The 23,346-nt window shown below is 40.4% G+C and overlaps 1 protein-coding gene across 1 annotated transcript; it reads left to right on the top strand.

The window, feature by feature from the left end:
* Positions 1-14,671: 14,671 nt before the first annotated feature.
* LOC147453140 (chaperone protein dnaJ 20, chloroplastic-like) lies at positions 14,672-16,413 on the top strand. The gene is made up of 2 exons (XM_086518624.1): positions 14,672-15,250; positions 15,464-16,413. Exons 1-2 carry the CDS (start codon positions 14,810-14,812, stop codon positions 15,593-15,595), a joined length of 573 nt encoding a protein of 190 aa, XP_086374750.1. The 5' UTR covers positions 14,672-14,809; the 3' UTR covers positions 15,596-16,413.
* The last annotated feature ends 6,933 nt before the right edge of the window (positions 16,414-23,346 follow it).

Here is a 23,346-nt window from a genome sequence, read left to right as displayed (position 1 = left end):
ACTTGAGATTGATGAGAATTGATTTATACAATGATGAGTGTGACCAATGATATCCTGATTCATCAGGGTATGACATATACTGCTTATTCTAATGGTATGGGACACTAGAATAGGTAGTATGTGGATGACGGCAGGCATAACCAATGTGTCTAATTTTATGGATTTTTCTTTATTATAGATTTCTAATCATTGTTTTTGGCAAGTACTGTCTGCAAATTTTTATCTTCGCAACTGAGGACAATTGCTTTCCAATGGAGAGGTATGTTATGGAATTGACATTTTACTATTTATTGCAGTTGACATGTGGAAAAGGCTTGACCGAGCTATGCTATTGCAAAAGGAAATTACATTTTATGTATATTTATTCAGGTGCTCTTTTATGAGCTTTGGCCATCTATGACCGGCCGGCTAGTCTGTACTCATTTTGACCATTCAAGAAATCTACAAATGAAATACGTGGAAGAGGGAAATGGTCACTCTTGCATGGGGGGAGATTGCACCCAGTGTCTATGTAGTTCTTCTCCCCTCTCTTCTCTTATCTCTCGCCGTGCAAGGCGTAGCACTCCGCTCTCGGAGGTGCGCCTGCGCATGTTCTCTTCCTCTCTCTTGCACTCCATCTCTCTCTATTCATGTATCTCGCGATTACGCGTCTATGTGGTTGTCAGGTATGTTGATTAGTCTATTTTATGACTTTAGTATACTATTTCGCGTATTTTCAGGGGCGCCACGCTTTCCGTTTGTAGCACAACCAATATCAAGCCATTTTGACACAAAAGATATCGTACACATATGATGTCTCCAGCATGATTTTGCACCCAAATTGCACATTTTTCCACATGCATTGCATCCTTAGGCCCTAAATAGCTTATGTTTCAATTTTTAAGTCATTTGGATAGTTAAAAGATTAATTTCGGCTTTTAGTATTGAAAAAAATGCTAACTTCTTAAATTGGAGTTACAGGATCCATGGATTCGGAGAAGTCGTCAGCAAAGAGAAAGAGACCGACACTCAAGGAAGCAATAGCAGAAGCCAAGGATATTTTGAGGAAAAGTGGGTACTAGACCGAACAAAAGTTGGAGCCAGCTCAACAAGACCAAATATTGATCAATACGATCAATATATCAAGGCTTATGAAGAATCAGAAGCTATCTTGGAGCAGCACCCAGTAGAGCCATACACTGAAGCAGAAGTTTAGCACCTTAAAGCTGAATTAAAAAGAGGTAACAAGGGCAAGGGCAAGGTAGAGGAGCCAAGTCCTAAAGGAAAGGAAAAGATAGTGGAGGAGACGACTACTGAAGTTGAGGTGGATGTGCTAGAAAAGCCCGAAATACAGCAAGAGGAGAAGACAACGGATCCAGTTCAAGAGAAGAAAGAGAAATATGATGCTCTAATAGACACAGGATATACTCAAGAAGAGGACCTCAAGGTTGTGTATGGAATTGCCTTAGCACAAGAAGAATGGAGAGGAATGGAGAGGAGGACCAAGAATAGATTCGACAGAGAGCAGAGGGTAGTACCTGAGACGGCAAAGGATGAGTTGAAGCTAAAGGAGACTGTAGTAGAAAGAGCATGTGAGCTTGAAGATGAGGATGAAAGAGATATCCAGAAAGTGCATCAACTATTGTAGTAGATCAAAGCCCGATCAAAGACAATGAGGGACATCAAAGAAGAAGCAGAAAATGATAGAGAGGGACTAATCCTCCAACTTGCTGATGCTTCAAGAGAGGTGGCAATGCACAAGAAGCGAAAGAAAGAATTGCAGATGAATTGGAAGCTACAAAGGTTGAGCTCATTGAGCTACGAGAAAGGATGGATCTGCAGGAGAGAACAATCCTAAGGCTTAGATCCACACCAAGAGCTAGCAGAGCAGGAGTAGAGCTAGAGGGAGCAATAGTCCCCGGTCTGGAAGATCAAATCCAGAGCTTGCAAAGAGAATTGCGGCTAGAGCAAGTGCAGAGATTGCACATTGCGGAGGGCTCATTGGCTGCAAAAGAATTACTTACATCATAGAACCAAGCACTGAGAGCGGAGAATGAGGCCCTCCGAAAGCAGCTCCAAGATCTGCAAGACAAAATGATAAAAGATACAGAGGATCAGCAAGAAGAAACCGACGGGGCAGCCGTGGAGCTACCAGAGACTGGGAAAGCCACAACTATTGAAGATCCGGCCCCATCACAAGAAGAGGCCACAACATCAAGACTTACCGAGAAGGAGGAAAACAGACTGCACGAGAAGATAGAGTAGGAAACAAAGGAGAGTGCAAAGGCGGCCATGGAGTAGGAAAGAAGACTCCTGTTCTCCATCGGACTTCAAGGGTTGGATACTAAGGTGTTGTGGATGCAACCTACATTACCCCTTTCTCTACTAAAGTTTGAAGTGCTGAAAACAAAGAAAAGGATAGAAGAAGAGCAGTATGTCGCGCTATACAAAGGCGACATCACAAAAGAGGAGGAATCAAAGAAGATAGTAGACTCCCAGCCGAGATGGAGGAAAGGGTGGTTGACAAAGTACCCAACCTACCTAATCTATTTGGTGGAGGCACCCAAGGAAGTTAGAGAAGATGCAACATTTTGTCCAGTGCCACGCGTCAGGAGTTGGCAAGAGCGTGGTAGAATCATAGCAAAGAAGCCAAATTGGCTTAATTACCCCAGGATGCCAGGACCGAAGGTGGGAGAGAGAATAAGTAAGGCCTACATGGTGAAAACCCTAACGGGCACCATTAAGCTCTTTACTGGCTCTCCTGACCTTTCGTGTCAAATGCTAAAAAAGATTTGCAGAACATTATTGGCTTGCATTGAAGTGTTCGCGTCGGATAAAGCTACCAGCTCAACAACGGTTGTCAACGGCCGACACAGTGACAGATATGATGTATGATCTAGCCTTGAAGCCATCTCCAAAAGTATTACACCTCTCTTGAAAGTAAGATATTCCGCCCTACACTGACCATTGGAAACCTGAGATACGAGTCGCATCTTCAGATGCTGAAATCGATGGGACTCCACTAAAGAGAAAGCAAGGATGTCATGTCAGGGACGACATGAACGCGGAGGGGGTGAGTGTTGAGCGGAGGACCACACCTATACATTTTTGCTCACACTCATGTTTTTGTAAACACTTATTGTAATAAATGTCTTTCCGACATTTCATTTTTTTTATGGAGCCGATTCATTGTAATTAGCGGGACTCAATTGAGTTTCCAGCTTGTATTCCCCAAGTAGTTTCACCTGCTTATGTAATTAGATTAGAGATGTTTTCACACCTCCAAGGCTGAGGTATAAGAGCCAATTTTGGTAAACCTAAGGAACAATTTTGAATCATTAATCAAGGTGAGTTTTTGAGCGCCGTGACTGTGTCTGAGAGAGAGAGAGAGAGAGAGAGAGAGAGAGAGAGAGAGAGAGAGAGAGAGAGAGAGAGAGAGTCTATCCTCTTGCTACGCGAGCTACGGAGCCACCACTGGAGAAGCGACACCGCCATTGTGTTAGCAACGGCGAGAGCTACGCACCGATACCAAGCGTGCGCGCATTCGGCTTCTACGCGAGGTGAGCTCCCACGAGCTTCTATGCGAGTTTTCTCCCTACCTGTGTGTCGGAATTGAGTGTGCCATATATCTATAGAACCGCAGCGAGTAGAGCTACACATTAGAACCATTGGAGTCGAGATTCGGTCACCTGTATTTTTTGGCCTGCTGTCTTCATACGCGTTTACCGCACGGAGTAGTTACAAGTTGAGATTGTATTGTAGATTCATAGGGTATTGTCCTTACCTAGTGTAGAGACCCCCCTTTGAGTTTGAGGCTGATTCGATGACTCTAGATCATGTTTCGGATAGCATTCGTTCATAGTACGAATTTCAGTCACTTGCATATTTGAGAACTTAGATTTGATTTCTTTGGTAGTGATTGTGGTTAGAAGGTCGAGTAGGTGATTTGACACTCATCTATTTGTTTCCATGCACCTGCGGGTCAAGCTCCGTCCTCGTCTAACAATCTTGTTTGTTGGTTGAGTTCTCGCTATCATAGCCACCGCTAGCGGCGTAACCGCCACAACAATGACATCTATACTATATAATTGAGCTTAAAATTTTCAAGGAAGGAGAGGGCATCCATTTGGTTTGAAATGTAAAAGTGAAGGGTAAGTAGCAACTCATTTGGTTTGAAATGTAAAATGAAGGGCAAGTAGCAGATACTCTGATGGTAGAAAATGCAAAGACTTAGTTTTGACTTCTTCGTTCTGTCGAAAAGTCACAATACTGAGTACTATATCTATATTTATATTATTTAAACTCTTTAACAAGGCCATGGAGTTTCACTCCAGCCTTCAATTTTGAAGGGTTATTACTTTTGTTTTTGTAAGGGGTGGCTCTACTTTGCATTTTGAAGGCCATAAAGAACACCGAGCACTATATGACATCTATATCTATATCTATACTATATATGATTTAGCTTAATTTTCAAGGAAGGAGAGGGCATGATGTGTCACTCTCTCCTTCATTTCAAAAACCTTTTTTCTTTTTTTTTTTGCAAAACTCATAGTTGTGAGTGGATAGTGTTAAGAACATCATAAATATACACTGGCCTACTCTGCAAATAATCACGTTTGGCTTCATTTCAAAAACCTTAAGAAACAATTGGTTTGAAATGTAAAAGTGAGGGGCAAGTAGCAACTCATTTTGTTTGAAATGTAAAAGTGAAGGGTAAGTAGTAGGTACTCTGGTGGTAGAAAATAAAAAGACTTAGTTTTGACGTCTTAGTTCTGTCAAAAAGTCACAATTCTAGTACTATATCTATATTTATATTATTTAAACTCTTTAGCAAGGCCGTGGAGCTTCACTCTAGCCTTCTATTTTGAAGGGTGATTACTTTTGTTTTTGTAAGGAGTGGCCCTACTTCGCATTTTTAAGGCCGTAAAGAACACCGAGACTATATGACATGGGCATGGTTAAATGGGATCAAAGGTGGAGGTGACAGATCATGACACACATGCATTGTAGACCATGCAATCGGCACCCAAATTTACTAATGACTCTGCACTTACAATGTAATGAAAAGGAGTACCATGATCTTCAATGAAAGCATGTAAGTGTGGTGGTTAGAGCTCATGCCTTTAATAGGGCAAGTCGTGGCTTTGACGTGCAAGGTGTGAGACAATCTTGACTAGCTCTAATTTTCTTGTTGGCCCAAATTTTCTTTTTCGCCGTGATATTACTCAACAATCCAAATTTGATGGTTTGAATCACCCCAATGTTGATCCCATTGGGATGTGCCCGGGCTAGATTGAGCGGAGCATAAAGAACTCCCTTTTCCTTTCTAACCTTGAAATTTATACTTGAGCTTCAAAAAATATAGAACTTTCAAAGATTTCACGCATTGTATAATGTTGAGCTAAAATATCGCACTTGGAACCTTCATGTATAATTTTCCTTCTAGCCCCGAGAATGTGCACATTGCATGCTGTAGTTTTGCACAAAGGGTCAGAGTCGAATGATCTCGGAGTCGATTGGCGCTACCTACACCTGAGCGTGCACAGAGACACACACACACACACACACACACACACACACACACACACACACACACACACACACACACACACACACACACACACACACAGAGAGAAAGAAGGGGGGGATGTTTCTTGAATAGGACCTACCAAAAATAAATTTTCTAATAGAAGATATCTTAAAATAAAAAATTGCACAATAAAGCACACTTTTGAATTTTATATCGAAATTTGAAGAATTGATAGTATTGACAATAAAAATGCAAAATTTTGTGAATTTTCTTCATTGGCAAGCTTGAACTCTAGCAAAAAAATTGTAATTTTAGTGGCAAAAATACACTAAACATGGCTTATTGCAAACATTGGGAATCTCAAATAGCCCCAAAGTAGAAGAGCATGATAGAAGTAGAAAAGTTGAATGCCCAGTACATCCACAATCACTCTCTCACCACCCCAAGTACACCTATTGAAAATCTGCTACACCCTTGCATGGCGCACTGGTATGTGTGTGTGTTAGAGAAAGAAAGAGAGAGATGAGCCCTAGAGGCATCCATGTGTCACTTAAAGGGTTACTCTACTTTACCTTTTGAAGGACACAAAGAAACTCCAGCCCTCAAATTTAGTACTTTGATATCTATACTACTTCTTTATTGATCTTGAGAAATCCTCGAGCACTGAAGCCTTCCACGCAACAAAAAGTGCTCTCTCTCTCTCTCTTGCACGTGGGTGAGGCACCACTTTCAGGAATGTAGACCCTCACAGGCATCGATAATCAAGATAGCTGTCTCCGCTATTCCCATGCCACTACTGGTTAGGCAGCATGAGGTTGGAAACTTGTCTTGCAAGAGAAGTTAGAACTACATCATCACAAGTCTAGGGCTCCTAGTCCCAACTCGGTGGCCACAACTCTCGTGTGTGTATGTGTGTGTGTGTGTGTGTGTGTGTGTGTGTGTGTGTGTGAGAGAGAGAGAGAGAGAGAGAGAGAGAGAGAGAGAGCACTCGCGTCCAACCCCCATGGAAGTTGTGTTAGTTCCCTTTCAACGCTTCTCCTTTGCATGTGACGAGATTGGCCTTGCGACTATGCTTTTTGGCCTTTCATTTCTCAGATCCCTATCACACAATTGGTGTCATCGGTGGTTGCTCTTCTTGCACCTTGCTTAGCTATGCAATGGACATTAGGAGCAAAGTGAAGGAGTATCGACCGGAAGTGCGATGCGAGAGAGAGTGCGAGAAGAAGAGCACGACGATATGGTGAACTCGCTCTACTGTAATGTGTAGAGCATAGTGAGTTCTTATTAGGTTTTTACAAAAGAATATGTGTACATACTTGACGGCCCGCCCACTTACCTGGGCGACCACATTGGGCTTTATACCCCAACAACCTCCCACTTAAAGTCCAATGTGGTACTTTAAGTGTGAGAGAAGCTACTATACAAGCTAATATACAAGAGATGTAGAGAAGTGATGTACTATCCTACACCTAACTGCTTGCGAAAATGCGCAAAGCTCTCTGAGGGAAGTCCTTTTGTAAGTAGATCAGAAGGATTTTTTGTGGTGTGAACTTTGACAAGCTGAAGTTGCTTATCCTCGAGCATTTCCTTCATGAAATGATACTTCACATCCACATGCTTTGTCTTTGAGTGATAAACTGGATTGCGAGCCAATTGTATAGCACTTTGACTATCACAATATAACACAGGCATCTCTTCTTTGATTCCCAAATATGTTACTAGTCGATTAAGCCAAATTGATTCTTTGCATGCCTCTGATGCTGCAACATATTCAGCCTCTGTAGTAGACTGAGTAACACAATCTTGTAATCTAGAACGCCATGATACTGCTCCACCAGCCAATGTAAAGACATACCCTGACGTAGACCTTCGGTTGTCTAAGTCACCTGCATAATCTGAGTCTAAAAAACCCTTTACACTTAGCTCCTGACTCCCATAGCATATACGCATACTCTTTGTAGCTTTCAGGTATCTCAATATTCCTTTCACTGCCTCCCAATGTTTCTTGCCTGGGTTTGACATGTATCGACTTACTACTCCCACTGCAAATGCAATGTCTGGGCGAGTAGCAATCATTGCATACATCAAACTACCCACTGCAGACGCATATGGAATCTTATCCATTTCAGCCTGTTCTTCCTCAGACACAGGACAATCTTGTTTGCTAAGTTTCACATATGGTGGCAATGGAACACTCAATGCCTTTCCCTTCTCCATATTGAAACGTTGCAAAACCTTGTCAATATACTCTATTTGAGACAACCAAATCAACTTCTTTGATTTGTCTCTTTCAATACGCATACCAAGTATATGACTTGCCTCACCCATGTCTTTCATGTCAAACGATTTTTCCATCTTTGACTTCAAATCTGAAATTTCTTCCAAGTGCTTGCCAGCAATCAACATGTCATCCACATACAAAATAAGGATCAGCCAACTACCATCCTTAGCCTTCTTTGTATATAGACAGTGATCGAACTCACTACGTTTGTAGCCTTGAGAAAGCATAAAGTGTTTGTCACATTTATTTCTTGAATCTTCACTGAGGACTTGTTCTTCTCACCATGGTCTTCAGCTTTCTCTTTGCTTTTTTATGCTTTCCATTCTCTGCAGTCTCTTTTCATGTGACCCTTCTTGCCACAATGGTAGCATTCTATGTCACTCTTGCCTTTAGCACTGCGGGACTTGCTACGAGACTGATTCCTCTTTCCACCTTTGTACTTTTCTTTGGTCCTTCCCCTGACAACTAAGGCTGTTCCTTTGCCTTCGTCCATTGTCTTTCTATTGGTTTCTTCAGTAAGCAGACTTCCTTCTACACCTGCTATGTTCAAACCATTTGGAGGTGCAGAATTACTCAAAGCTGTGCAAAAAGTGTCCCAACTTTCCGGCAATGTGATCAACAGGAACATAGCTCTAACAGGTTCATCAAACTTGACACCTTGAGCTGACAACTGACTATAGATTGTGTTGAATTCATTCAGATGACTGGACATAGGTGTCCCTTCTTTCATCTTCAAGTCAACAAGCTTCTTAAGCTAGTATACCTGTGAAGCTGCACTCTGCTTCTCATAAAGATCACTCAGCTTTAACCATGCTTGATAAGCCGACATCTCGTCTGCTACATTGAAGTAAACGCTTTCTACCAAAGTCAGCATAATGGTAGCCCATTCATCTTCGTCCATATCTTCTGGTTTTATCCCCTTGAGCTTTATAGGTTTTATCTGCTTCTTTTGTACCAACACGTGCCAAATATACTTCTTCCACAATGGGAAATTGGTTCCATCCAGCTTCTTGATATTGTAAAGAGCAGTGTCCTGTGATCCAGCCATAGCTACGCTTCACAGTAGTTTACTTTCCTGGGAAAAATTCGGCAGAGTTTCCCCTGTAAACTGACCTCTGAACCAATATCAACCTGTCAAATGAACCAAGAAAGCTTCAGATTCTGCAGAAATTTTGGCAGTCTCCTTTGTAAAATGGCTGTGGTGTACTAAAAAACAGACCAAAAACAGCTCAAAAAACCACTATCTCTCTAACACTGTAAGCTGTGGGTAAACCTGTCCTGCACCTGTACTGTCTCTCACTGTCCTGCACTGTCCTGTAAGCATAGACTGCGACAATGCCTCAACGGCAGTAAAGCAAAGATGCAATCCCAACTGTCTAACTCACAGTCAATACATCCTAGCTGCCTATCTAAGGGTGCTCGAGGGATCGCTCCAAGACCTGTATCACTGAAAGGATCTCAACATTCGAGAATCCCCCAGCTCAATAAAACCTCACTTGACCCTCAACAAAGGCTACAGTAAATCTGATAGTACATAGACTTCCCACAAAGTCATACATCCACAAATTTCCCACTGTATGCTGTAACCGCTACGGCGGTTGTTTGCTGCGTGACTCACAGCCAGCAAACCCTCAACAGACATACATCATCTCTGACAATACATCCCATGTGGAAGTACCTGCAATGTCAGGATGAAATCTGGAATATCAAGCAGCAAACACAAGCTACCTGATGAACTAGTGGATGTCGCCTACAGTCTGTGTGTAGATGCGCTCGTGTCGTATGTGACATGCCTCCAAGAACTATGAGCCGTCCTTCGATGTGTAGACAGCCACAAATCAACACTCTGGGAGTGTCGATATCCTCAACACCTGCAGTCGTAGGCCGAAAACCCCAAATTTGCAGAGTCGGATCTCCACCCGCTGAGACCACGTAGTCGAAAATGGCATGCGCAGAACTTTGCCGAAGCTGAACGGTGGCCGAGATGACCTCGGAATGAAATTCTGAGCACACCAAATCCTTCGGGCTGTCCCACAAGATTTGGGGCCGTGTCTTTGCCTGTCGAATTTCACTCCAATCTGAGCTGGTGACTCTAGCCTCCTGCAGTGCTGCCCCGAGCCTCGATCTGAGCTCTGATACTAGTTGAAGGAGTATCAAGCGGAAGTACGACGCGAGAGAGAGTGCGAGAAGAAGAGCACAACGATATGGTGAACTCGCTCTACTGTAATCTGTAGAGCATAGTGAGTTCTTATTAGGTTTTTACAAAAGAATATGTGTACATACCTGGTGGCCCGCCCACTTACCTGGGCGACCACATTGGGCTTTATACCCCAACACGAAGGAGGTCCTTCCTACACACTCACAACATATCTTCCATTAGACTGTGTAAGCTCAAGGTTTTGAAATATAGAAATATTGTGGGAACTATTTAATGTGCAAGGAAAAATGAAACCAGTTATATTACCTTTCCAAGAAAATAGACATCTTCTTAGAAGTGGAAGCAAGATAGGCAAGTGTCTATGTGTTACCACGATAGAAAGATCGGGCTTTGTTGGTATAGAAAGCCCTAAAAGAAAAACTTATGTAATGAAGAGCGAGTTTAGACTCTATTGGGATTTGAAGTGTCTTTTGAAGAACTTGGAATTGTTTAGAAATTAAAGAGTATGAGCTCAATATTTAAGTGAAAAACCAAGTTTGGTGCTTACACGTAGCTACTATCTCAAGAAAGGAATAGGGGATTAGGTAAGGTAGGGAGCTAACTAAAAAGATACCTCATATGGCACTATGAAGAATAAGAAGGATGTCTCTTTCGGTTATGACAATATGTAAGGGGTCCATGTGAGGCATGGTGACATATTCAAGCCAATAGTGAGGCCAATGCATTTTGATGTAGGCATAAGAGGAAAAAAATATGGCAAAGTAGGTTTGTGGTATTTTAATTTATAATCAAACGGACTAAATTGTAGCAAAGCGTGGATGTGCATGTCCATATAGCTATAAAGATTGAGTACAACCCATCAAATGGATGGTGGCAAAGACAAATTTACAAAGGAGAAATGGTGGCAAGCCGATAAAGTTTGTGTTTGTTGATTATCAAAGCTACTATATTGAGATCAAGATGTACATAGTGTGAGGAAGGTTTATAATATTCTTGGCATTGCGATAACATGTGTGAATCAGATAAGCTAGTGGGAATTTGGGATATGGATGTTTCACGAAGGATCATAGGTTGTGATTTGTGACTTATTGCAGGCCTTAAAAAGAGTAGAACGCTAAACTGTACCATTGAGATATGAATCATATAAAACAATATGCTATTCTTAGATATTGACAATATAGTAAGAGCATGTAACCTTCTAAAAATACTCTTTTCTCTTGCACATCTTCTTTCTTTACTATTAAACAACATAGTTGACAAGTTTGATAGTGGCTTTTATAAAAATAAGGAGACTTGTTTTTCTTGTTTTTGCATTACCCATTGCATTGCACTTACCATACGGAAATATCCTGCATTAGCCCCTTGGCATTGACATGATAAACACCATTAAAAGCTTACTTATTCTCTCTCTCAAAGAGATTTAAACTAATGTTTATAATTTGTTATTATATTCTTTAACTCAAAGAGATTTAAATTAATGTTCATAATTTGTTATTTGCTATTCTTTCTCTCATAGAGATTTAAAATCTCATAATCTATTATTTGGTATTCTCTCTCTCTCTCACTCACACACACACACACACAGGGGATGTGGTCAACATACAAAACACTCCTTGGCTGGACCAACCTCATTGTACACACTTTATAAGCAACATTACATACAACGAGCCACACAGTTAAGGTGGTGGTCACGTGAGGCACAATTATCAGTAATTGACATTTGTGCTTACTATACTTTATTTTAAGAAATTCAATGGTTATTGAGTCTACTCCATGGTCGTGGGACTGAGCCAAAACTGAACCTGTGATACTGCCACCTAGCGGTTGAGCTCCAACCATGAGCCGGCCTTGGATGCGCCTCACGACAAAATGTATGGTCTGCATGTGCTACAGCTGCCATGCCATGTAACCGTCTCTCTCTCTCTCTCTCTCTCTCTCTCTCTCTCTCTCTCTCTCTAAGAGGTGCAGACAACGTCATGAACATGTGCAAGCTTTATTAAAAAAAAAGGTACAAGTGATAGGCCTTTGCAACTATGCCGATTTTGACATACTTACAAGAGCCTTGGCATAGTAGAACTGAGCTGCTTCACTTAAAAGGCTCAGTTATACATTCAACTTACTTATAACGGAGCCTCGCGTGACCACACCCTAAAGTTAGCTTTCTATAGTTGTGGATAATCCACGATTGATGTTAGGGACATCTAGGCCATGGGGCTTACCTTTGCTTTTAAAACCACAAAGCCCTTGGAGAACCCACAATTTTGCAACTCTTCTTTTAAAATTTTATGACCGTAGCAATGCACAAGTTACATACTAGTTAATTTAATTGTGACTATTTAAGCATGGAAATAAGAATATAAGTGCTTTAATAAGATTTTTCTTGTGGAGTTTGCTATGATTTATTGATTGATGTAACCTTTTGGAGTCATGCTCATCGTAATAGCTCATATTGTGTGTTAAACAAGAATTTTTAGTGTGTAGTTTTGCAATGTAAAAAAAAGTATCTATAGTTTTCATAAATATCACTAATTATTATCCCAAGTAGCTCTTAAATAGCCTATGTGAATTAATGAGAGATAGTTTGGATACATTCATACATGAAGAGATAGTTAGAGACACTTACTTTATTGGAGGTCTTTAAGCTAATAGGCAATGACTCTATAAATAAGAACCTCACTTAGCCTAGTTTTTCTCTTGAAAAGTTCAAGATTTTGTATGTGGGATTCTTGTTAAACCTCTCAAGAACACCAATTAAATACCATAACTAAGCTTATATTTGCTAAGATTTAGAAGAAATTATATGTGAATTGTAAGAAACAATCAGAAACTTCACATGGGCATTCTAAAAGAATTAGGAATGGAAAGTCAAGTCAAAGTAATGTAATGCTGTGAAATGAATGACAAAAGAATTTTATAATTGTTTGTACAAAAAGTGGACCCAATCACTATAAGAAAACAATAAACTTGCATAATGTCTATGAAAAGGTGTTGTAAGGAAACAATTGAAGGGACACAAAGTTAGTTTACAAAGACCCTTGCCATGTGGAGCTCATCCAGTCAAAGAATCCAAAGGCTTCGGTGATACTAGTAGCAACGAACCCTATGACCTTCCACAGGCCAAAAAGTGAGACAATAACAGCCTATCTACCGCACGTGATACTAGTGAATTGAAGAATTAATGTGTTTTTCACAATTCATTGGACCAAAACTAAGTGGAGAGAATAAGGGTGCAGGTTCCAAAGAAAAGAGATGTTTGATGTGACCTTTTGGTGCCACACATTTGAGCTATGGAATGTGGCATTAAAGAAGGAAGATATGCATGCATCTTTTCAAAATGGCCACATTTGAGGATGGAATTACCCAAACCTTTAATAATTACCAAGGTTAGTTAATTCCTTAGGGGGGCCTATTTTCACTTTGGGCCCTAATAACAAGGAACCTAAGCTTTCTCCTAGAAACTGGGAGATACAATGATGAAGTATGCTAAGAGTCTTACTAGTGCGGGCAAATCGTGCCCGTCAAGGCATTTCTCCCACGTTTAATTCTCCATGCAGCAACAATTTCCTTGTCGTGTGTACATTGCATACCACATGAACTTTCAACTATGTGAGTCTTGTCCCATGCTTGCCAAAAATATTTTTTGGCATTGAAGAAAACGATGAACTACTTACAACTCTTTCGATTTTTAGGTCTAAATTTGAAACAGTTGTTGGTAATTACACTGAGAGTTGTAAAATTTTATCGTTTTTCTTCAAAGGAAGCTTAGAATCTAAACAACACTTTGCAAATTTTCCAGTAATTAAGTCAAAACGTGAAGCATTTGTTGGTGATTACAGTGAAACTTGTAAAACGTTATCGTTTTTCTTCAAAGCAAGTGTGGAATCTAAGCAAGGTTCTGCAAATGTAGCCGGTTAAAAATGCACTAAATCTCAGCTAATAAAAAATACACTAAAAGATGCTCCGCACACTGGAGAGGGAGGGTTGAGGAGACAAAAGCATTTTTTTCTTCTCATTGCTAAGACACAAGAACATGGCGGCTCTTTTAGCAGTTTTACAGTGAGAGGGGGTAGGCCTCATGACTAAGTAACACGGGGTATTAAATGATGTGGGAGCTGTGGGATCGACGGGCGAGAAGTGAGACACGAATATCAAAACGGCGCTTAGTCGTTCGATGCGTCCGAGTTTACTTTTTACATCCTAGTTTACTTTTCAATATTTTTGTTTAATTTATATATTTATGTTTTCCCATCTTGGACAACCAAACGCTCGCGTGCACATGGTTGGAGCGTGTGCCTCTCCCCGCGGCCGCGCGGGTTCAAATCCTGCTCGCGACCCCAAGTTGACCTTTTGTCTGTCGTCCGCCGTCCTCGAGATTCCCCTCACTCAACCCCATCCGTTGATCCCACCGCTCGGGGTCATTTAAGATCCCATGTTACTTAATCATGGGGTAGGGCAGGAGAAATTCGGACTCCGACAGAGGTGACGAGTGCAACGAGGGTCAACCCATGCCTTGTGCGAAACGCCTCTAAACCCATGTTTTTGGTGAAAACTAGTTACATGTATGTGAGGAATGGCAAATAACAACTTCACAATATGGTTGGGAATGAAACTCTGTCAACGTCGACCAAGTCGGATAAGGTCTAGTCACGATGGGTAATAGACCAGCTGTTTAAGATGAGTTATTATAAATAGGGAAAGCAAATATGCCGACCCTTGCAGATTGCTCTTTCCATTGCCTTTAGGCCTAAATTCTCATGGTTTGCCACGTCTCGAACTGCGACGGTCTGACCTGGTCTTGCAGAGCTTCGCCATAGCCATCAGCCTACCAACTTTAGAAACTCCACATTTCCACCAGACGTACATGGGCACACTATTTCCTGCGCAGCATCTGATCGCTCCCACGAAGGGGCGTCCTGCTCAGCCAAGTTGGTGCCTTTCCCTCTCTTCGTCTACACAATCTCCGTTTCTGCGACAAACCCATCATCGCCCCACAGGTGTGCGAAGTAGGTTCTTGGCAGCAAACGCTACCGCCAGTGCCATCAGTCTCTACGACATCTTGGAGCTTCCCCCGCATGTGGGTCTTTCTGACATCAAGAGGGCATACAGGCAAATGGCAAGAAGATATCATCCGGATGTATGCCCTTCGGGACGTGCTGAGGAGTCTACCAGACGATTCATTGAAATTCAAGAAGCTTACGAAACTCTCTCGGACCCTCGGAGGCGAGCCGTTTACGACCATGCTGTTGCCATCGGTAGGGGCTCTGCTGCAGCGGGCAGGATCCCATGGTCTCCCTCTGATCAGGTGAATCCCTCGTTTTGTGTCATTTATAATTGCGTTCTGGCAGTTTGATGAATTTTTTAAACACATTTTTGGGTCTTTGTGTCTTCTACATGTTACATGAATTTGGGACGTGCTAGCATGTCAGGTTTTAGATATTGATGAATTTTGTTGGCTATTTCTCGCTTCTATGCAAGCAAGCACGTCCACATTGTTCTCACATTCTGGTTGTTGCAGGATTGTGAGCCCTCAGATTGGAAGTCCCAATGGGAGACTCAACTCTCTGCATTCAAACGCCAGAGTTTCATGGGAGCAAGGAGGGCAGACTCATGGGCTGCACGCATGCGAATGCAGAATGGGATTCATTAAACTGAAAAATAAATGGCTTGATTTTACTCAACCTGCTTTTGCAAACAAGTTGTTTTTGCGGCCACACGCAGATGCCCAAGAAAATTTAGCCAGCTAGCTGATCACTCTAGCTGATCACTGCTCAAAGCTCTCAAAACTAGCTCCCTTGGTACGGAAAGAGAACTGGAGGGCTTGAAGCACAATCAAAACTTACAATCGCGCAGTGTCGGCGGAAGCTTCCCCTACAATTAAGCCTCAACATTGACTTCACTTCATGTAAATGTCAGCTATACACTTTTATTTCAGTCATTTATCAGTCAAAACACCAATGAAGGTCACAATAAGTCTAAAGCAGAGGGATTGGTATCAACCTCGTGCTCTTTTCTTTTACCAAACATTATACTTTCTCCAAACAAGTAGTGTGGTGGTCTTGCCTTGCATGTGTACATCAGACAATTCAATTTAATTGGCCTTTCTTTCGGTGTGTTCGTGTGACCGGTCTTAGCAACCGTGTTCTACCTTGGGATGGTTCCAGTTGAACAGTGATTGTAAGCCGTCAAACTCCAAGTGCAGGTTTCCATTGTGGGAGTGGCAAGAGTTCCGGAATTGTCTTCTTCACACAGTTTTTTCCAAAAAGGAAGGCATGAGAGTCCAATAAAGATGCCATCCCTGCTAAACCTCAAATAAGTTATGTAATAAGTTACTCCTATAGTTATCTTTTTTCGTTCTTGGTACCAATGAAATGTTGGGGCACCACCCAACTTGTGACCTTAGTGGTCCCTAATTATGAAGGTTCACACTATTTTGAAGGTCCCTTAGCACCTTATGTTTTTGGAGCATATAGTCACCTTTATGTGGGTATGTATGACTGGTATTTACAACTTCACTCCCAGTATCCTCTCTATTATGAGAGGAGAATCCTCAACTCCTCTAAGAATATTCCCCTTTTGTTTGGTATGGTCTCTCCTACTAATCCATTTTGTAGATACTGTCAACGATGCCTATCTAAATGGCTCTTACCACTCTTTGGCTTACTTTTTTAGTCGATGCCTTCTTTCATCAATCCTTCTCTTGGTATGGATAAGCTTTGCTTTCGTCACTTTTGATCTTTGGTCGATGCATTGAATCCAATCTTAACTTTCACACAAGACAAAAAGTGGACACCCCATAATGATTGCAATTGGTCGTTTACACGATTTCTGTTTAGCAGTGCAAAAGTGTAGCTTGTCATGAGTCCACATCCTATCGCTCCATAATTTAAAGAAGGATTTAAGACCATATTAGGTAAAGTGGGAAAATCACAATACCCTACTTAACAACTTTCAATATATTTTGTACAAAATATTAAGATTTTTTCAAAATACTATTCTTTCTTGATGTCCCAATCCACTTTACGCACACAAATTACACGACAAACAAATCAAATTCCATGGCTTCAATCAATTGGATCATTAGAAGACTTCTATATTGATTGTCCTACCTACGACTTATCTCAACATGAAGATTTTTTCAACGCCCAACACTTGTCCAAGCTAAGGTCAAACTGAGTACCTAAAGTTTTTGTTCAAGGTCCACCACTTGTGCAACCTAAGATCCATTTAGGAATAGAATCCACTTGTTTACGAGCAAAGTCCACTTTTAATTTGGGACCGCTTGATTTGAAGCTTGGGACATACACAAAAGGTATAGCATATGATTTATTGCATCATAAGAGTGTTGGTTTCAAGATGCACTTGTTCAAGCAAAGTTCCCTTGATTTATGGAGGAATGAAAAGTCCAACACTTCTTCAAGTTACACTCAAAGTGCTAGCATATGCTCTATTGCACCATGGGAGGGTTGGTTTTAAGGTGCACTTGTCCAAGATAGGATCCCTTGACTTATTGATGAATGTAAAGTCCACTACTTGCCCAAGCGACACTCAGAGTGATAAAGTGAGTTAAAGTGAGTACGCAAAACTATGTTTAAGTGATTCTCTATTTCAACATAGGAGATTTACTGTGGAGGTCAAGCAATTAGGTTTCAAATGCAGATAGTGGTATATTTGTTGTCCACAAGAAAACAAAATTAAATATGCTATCTCATGCCAAATTGAAAAAGGTAATGTCCAAAAATTCTAGCCTTGCATCTTGTTAAATGTAAGCATTCATTAAGGCATGTTTGCATACTTTCAAGTCAATTCAAGAATGCATACACGTAGATTCCATAGTTTTCTTTAGAAGTATTTTAGGTTTGAAAACTCTTCTACATGAAAGATGTAACAATAAAATTCTTGAAGCAAACATTTGTGCCCGAGAAAGAGCTCTCTCTCACGCATCCAAAGTCCATGACTTCTCCAATCCACACTTCCAAGTTTTATTTTGGTAGCAAATATCGGTTCTCTTGTAGTCACAAATAAATACAACCTCGAGATAAATTGACATAAGATTACTTGAGAAAAAAATGAAATTTCTTTTATTAACGATCAAACATAGGTCCCAAGGAGTTCCCAAAAAGTAAGGTTCCCTCTAACGACACGTCAGAATCCTCTTTCAATAATACATTGAAGTCTCTTTACACTAGGCTGCACTCCATTGAAGTGTTTATCAAATTGAAGCACCTTTGTTTTAAAATAATTTTTTGGTTAAATAAAAGTGTACAAATATTGAAAAATGATAACCACTTCTGCAAGGTAGTCTCAAAGATGTCAAATAAAGCTTGAGTCTTGATTACTGTAGCACAGGGTGTTGGCTTGAAGATCTCAATGTCTTCTCAATCTTAGCATAGAGAGAAGCAAGGTCCAACACTTATCCAAGCTAAGCACAGGACATTGATCCAAGTTCGATGACCCTATGCTCTATTATAGCTAAGCATGAACAACCCGACTTTGATCTTCTATAAAAGGAAAACATAGTATATATTTTACTCATTTGTATTTTCTCTCTGCACTTATTTACAACATTCTTTTTTGTTCTTCTTTCTTCTATACGTTCACCATGCAGAGGGAGAACTATGTAAAATGTGTTAAGCATGGGCAAGCCTCTAAATGTGGACATGCTTTTCTCTATGGCCCACCTATCCCATGCGGAAATCCTATCAACAATGTGCACGCTAATTATATTTTGGATACATTGTATGTAATGATTAGCTTATGTGAAGCACAAAGTGAACACAACAACAAACAAGATTTTTGTGAAACTAATGAAACCACAAGCTCTCGATTCAACACCATGTATGAGCTACATGGTGCTGCAATATGAGACCACATGGACTGTACCATGCAATTCTCCATCCAACCTCACTATATATAGGCTCGTAGCTGTCCAAATATAACACCCCTTGATTGCATATGTGTCATGGATCTGGCCTACCCCATCCTACCTTAGGCATGGCATTAATCCCCCCTTGGAGAAGCTTTTTTGTCCTTGAAAACAAAAGTGGTGATATCTTCATAAGAACACTAATGTTTTGTGCAGCGTCATTGTTCATGGATCCAAGTGTTCATTTGACCGAAACACGGTTCAATAGAAGGTTCAATGAAACCAAGACAAGCATCTCAATTTTTTGCAATGGCATTGTTCATGGACCCAAGTGTTCATTTGATCGGAACATGGTTCAATTAGGAGGTTCAATGAAACCAAGACAAGCATCTCGATTTTCCACATTGTTGTCCCTTTGCAACCGTCTTGTGTCATTGGCCCACATCCAACATAACATATAGACTCCATTTAGAATTCGCTTGAGTTTGCTAAGTGAGTTATTACAAGTATGATGTATGGAAAAAGAATACCACTTTTCACTTTCTATGAAAGTAATTAACTGCCCTAACTCATCACCATAACCAATGTTCAAGGTTGGGAGCCTCTGATTTAAAAAGAAAGAGGCTAAACTTAGTTGCAACCTACTTTGTTTTATGGTAAGCAAACTCCAAGTAGAGAGATAATCTCTCTAATTGGGTTTCTTTGTGCTAAGTACGCACTTAGCATATCCTTTAGCACATTATTAACACTTGCCAATTACCTATCCTCTCTGAACAATTGACAATAATGAGGTGTTTTTCTCCACTGTTTATAGGCAGTCCTCCAAAATGACTGGTAAACAGGGATCACAATTCCTTGCATTATTGCTGAGTAATCAATATTTCTTTAGGAACAACCATCTTGGTGAATTATAGTGAGCTGATCTACAAGCACCCAAACCAAGACATGACCTCTATTTGAAAGGCCAAGTGAAGATAGACATGCTCATAACCACCCAAACTGCCTTTATATAGGCCCCTGGACCTCTGACTCTTAGCTACATATAGCCCCTGTACCGCATGTGTATCCGGAGTTGACCCTTGGCCTTGGCCCATCCTACCGTAGGATTGACATTACTCCCCCCTTGGAGAAGTGTTTTTGTTCTCAAAAACAAGAGTGGTGATACACTAATGTTTTCCACAGTGGCATCCTTCATGGATCCAGCTGGTTGCTTGACCGGAACACGGTTCAGTAGGAGGTTTAGTGAAATCAAAAGTAACATCTTGATTTTTCACATTGTTGTCCATCTTGAAACCATCTTGTGTTACCGGCTCCTATCCAACATAGTTTGTAGACTTCATTTAGAACGCACATGAGCATGCTAAACGAGTTATCACAACTAAGATGTACCCAAAAGATTACCTCTTTCACTTTTTATGAAAGTAACTTGTTGGCGTAGCTCATCAGCCAAGTTTAAGTCCTTGACTTGTTATCTTCTTGTATCAGTAAACAACCTCACCATGACCAGTGGTCAAGGTTGAGAACTTGAATGATACTTGAAGAGACTAAACCTAGTCGCAAACTTGACTTAATGTATAGTAAGCAAACTCCAACTACAACAAACCATGCTTTCTAATTGAATTGCTTGATGCTAACAAACTCACTTTGCATATCCTTTATCACAAGATTACACTTTGTAATCTGCCTAAGTTGCATATCCCCTTGGATATTGGAAGTAGCATAACTATTGGAATTTTCCTATCCCCTTGGACAGTTTCGTAGCTGTTGTGATCTGTCTATCCCCTTGGATACTGACAATAGTGAAGTGTCAAGGATTCCCCACGGTTTACAGACAGTCTTCCAAAGGATTGGTAAATAGAGATCACAATGTCGTACAACATTGCAAAGAATATGACAATGTCATGAATAACCATCGTGGTTAGCTTGAAAGATACACAAGCACTCAAACTGAGCCATGACTCTATTGGTGATTGGCATATCCAAACATAATTGCATAGAGATACTACACATAGAATGCAAAATGCTTCATAGCACTAATGTGATGAATATGCATGCCGCTCCAAATCAGCCTTTGTTAAACACTAGGTCCTATAACACCTAGTGTGCATGCATTTAGCAAAAACAGATCCCAATCTGCATATCCATGATCATACTTGCCAATACTTATGGCGAATGTGATGCTCCTAGCACACATGAAAAGGGGAGTGTAAATAGTTTTACAAAGAAACTAAATACTTTCTATTGCAATAATTTGCAAGTCTTGCTAAAATGCCACTTGAACCATAATAGAAGGTGAAACATAAGGAACTTCTAGGTACAAACAATGAAACTTTCTCATTAATAACTCATAGCCTTTCTATATGTATAAACAACCATCTGTAATGTTGTTTAAAAGCACTTGTACCTTAACAAGTCATTCTCAATATCCAAAAAAATTTGACCATTGAAATTTCTCATGATACATCATGCTAAAAATGGTCTAGGAAATAGATTTGACCAGCACCTACGGACATATTCATGACACATAATTGAAATAGCGCTCTCAGTGTCTATCCTAGAAGCTCATATTCTCCACATGTGGAATAAGTCTCAGGTAAGGATGTCTGAAAAAACATCCTTCAAGTACGAGATATACTTGGGTGTGGAGGTAACTGTAAACACATATGCGAGTTGCATGAGAGATACCCTCATTGTCTATAGTTCACATTGGCTAAACCTAACTCCTTGAGTTCTTAGACCATGTTGTATCCCATGTGACAACATGTGCCAAATCAAACTCTACAAGTGGGTCCATAACTGTGGAATGCAAAAAATTATTATGGACACCAAAGCCCAAATTTCTTAGCTCTTACGTGACCTTGTCATCTCGCTAAAGAGAAAAAATGGAGGAAAACATAGAAGTTTAATTATCCAACTTGAAAAACTCAAGCAAAGAATATGCAAAAATGGAAAGAAACCAAATCATATGTGTACCTGGAGGCTCTAGCCATTCCAAAATAGGTGGCAATAGATGGCTCTTAGTCCCTTCCTAATATCATATTGACATAGAACTACTCTTGCTTGGTGGGCCTTGCTATATAACATCTATAGAATATAACATGACAAATGCAAATTGACATTTAGCATCTAACACTAAAGGGAACAAGAGCATGACTAATTTGGCAAGGGCTGCATTACATGAAAGGGATATACATTTGAAAAATGCTATAATGTTTATGGGAGGAGGCAAAGTTAAGTGCGTCAATTATTAGAGTTTATAGGGATATTTACAGTTGAGATTATATCCAAGCGAGGTTATACTACTATGTCTACTAATGAATGTTTTTTCTAGTATACGTGCTGCATGTAAATTCTTGAAAACAGAAAATATTTCAACAAGACATTTTTTCATTGAATGGTTTGATAGTGCAGAACGTTGGCTCGCATTTTCGAAGGTGGATGTCGAGTGTATTTTGTCTTTCTTCTTTTGTAGTTATTTCTATTTTACCTTTCTTCTTTTGTAGTTATTCCCAGTACAATGAACGAGAATAGTGCTACATGTAACCTCACGTTTTGTGTTTTGTGTTATGGCATCAACAATGCATGTTGCACAATTGCTGCACAAATTGTGAAGTCGTTGTTTTTAGTGATCATGCAACGCATGCCAATTGCGATCAAATCCAACTCATTGAACTTAGGGTCTAGGAGCCACTACTGAAGGACATTTATGTTACCCACGTTCATCTTCATTTCAAATTTTCTATTGTTAGTTTGATTAATCTATAATACATGCACCCAATGTACAATTGATCTCATCTACAACTGGTTTTCTTTCACAAATAATGGTCAAGAATTGAAGAAATTCAGGGTCCACTGCATGTCTTACAAAGCATGACATCTTGTATAAAGTTGCACCAGTAGCCACAAGTAGCCAGTGGACCGAGCTTCTGATATGGCATGTGTTACAAAGCTCCTGTGGGTAACTACAAACTGGGGGTAGTTGGACAAGATCACCAAGCAAGAGAACACATTTATTGTTGAAGGGATTTGCCAATGTCCTACTTGTTACGTTGACATTTTGTCACGATAAGGTCAAAAGTCGTTGGGCCGGTTATGGATAGCTCGTCTATAATTATAATATCTGCCTCTTTTATGTCCAAATATCACTCATCGGTCTGATGAATAGAGAGTTGATTTGTGGCTAGCATCTTGAACTGGTAATGGATTGTAGATGCAATGATGTTAAGTCTTATTGTTGTGGTTCGGATGGCAAAGTACTCAACTATAATACAAAAGTGAGAGCAGCATGAGTGTCTTTCATTTGTTTATCGCTATATATGTGAGGTATGCCGCCGTGCAAGAGGGACATATTTCTAGATTGTGAGCAAAGATGTCACATTGCATGCTCCAATCTTTATAAAATGCAGTAATTTTAAACCATGACCTAGCATATGGACGATAAGCTAGTTTCAAGTTGGCTGTAGTTTGATCTCTAGCTTATTGATGCTTGGACTGTAATTTTATAAGTCTTGAGAAATTCATACTGACACCTAGTA

This window comes from Adiantum capillus-veneris, chromosome 8 (genome assembly GCF_014529385.1).
Source record: "Adiantum capillus-veneris isolate H3 chromosome 8, ASM1452938v2, whole genome shotgun sequence".
Lineage (NCBI taxonomy): Eukaryota > Viridiplantae > Streptophyta > Polypodiopsida > Polypodiales > Pteridaceae > Adiantum > Adiantum capillus-veneris.
Note: the sequence above shows the minus strand (reverse complement) of the source record. Positions and strands in the feature narration are given on the sequence as shown.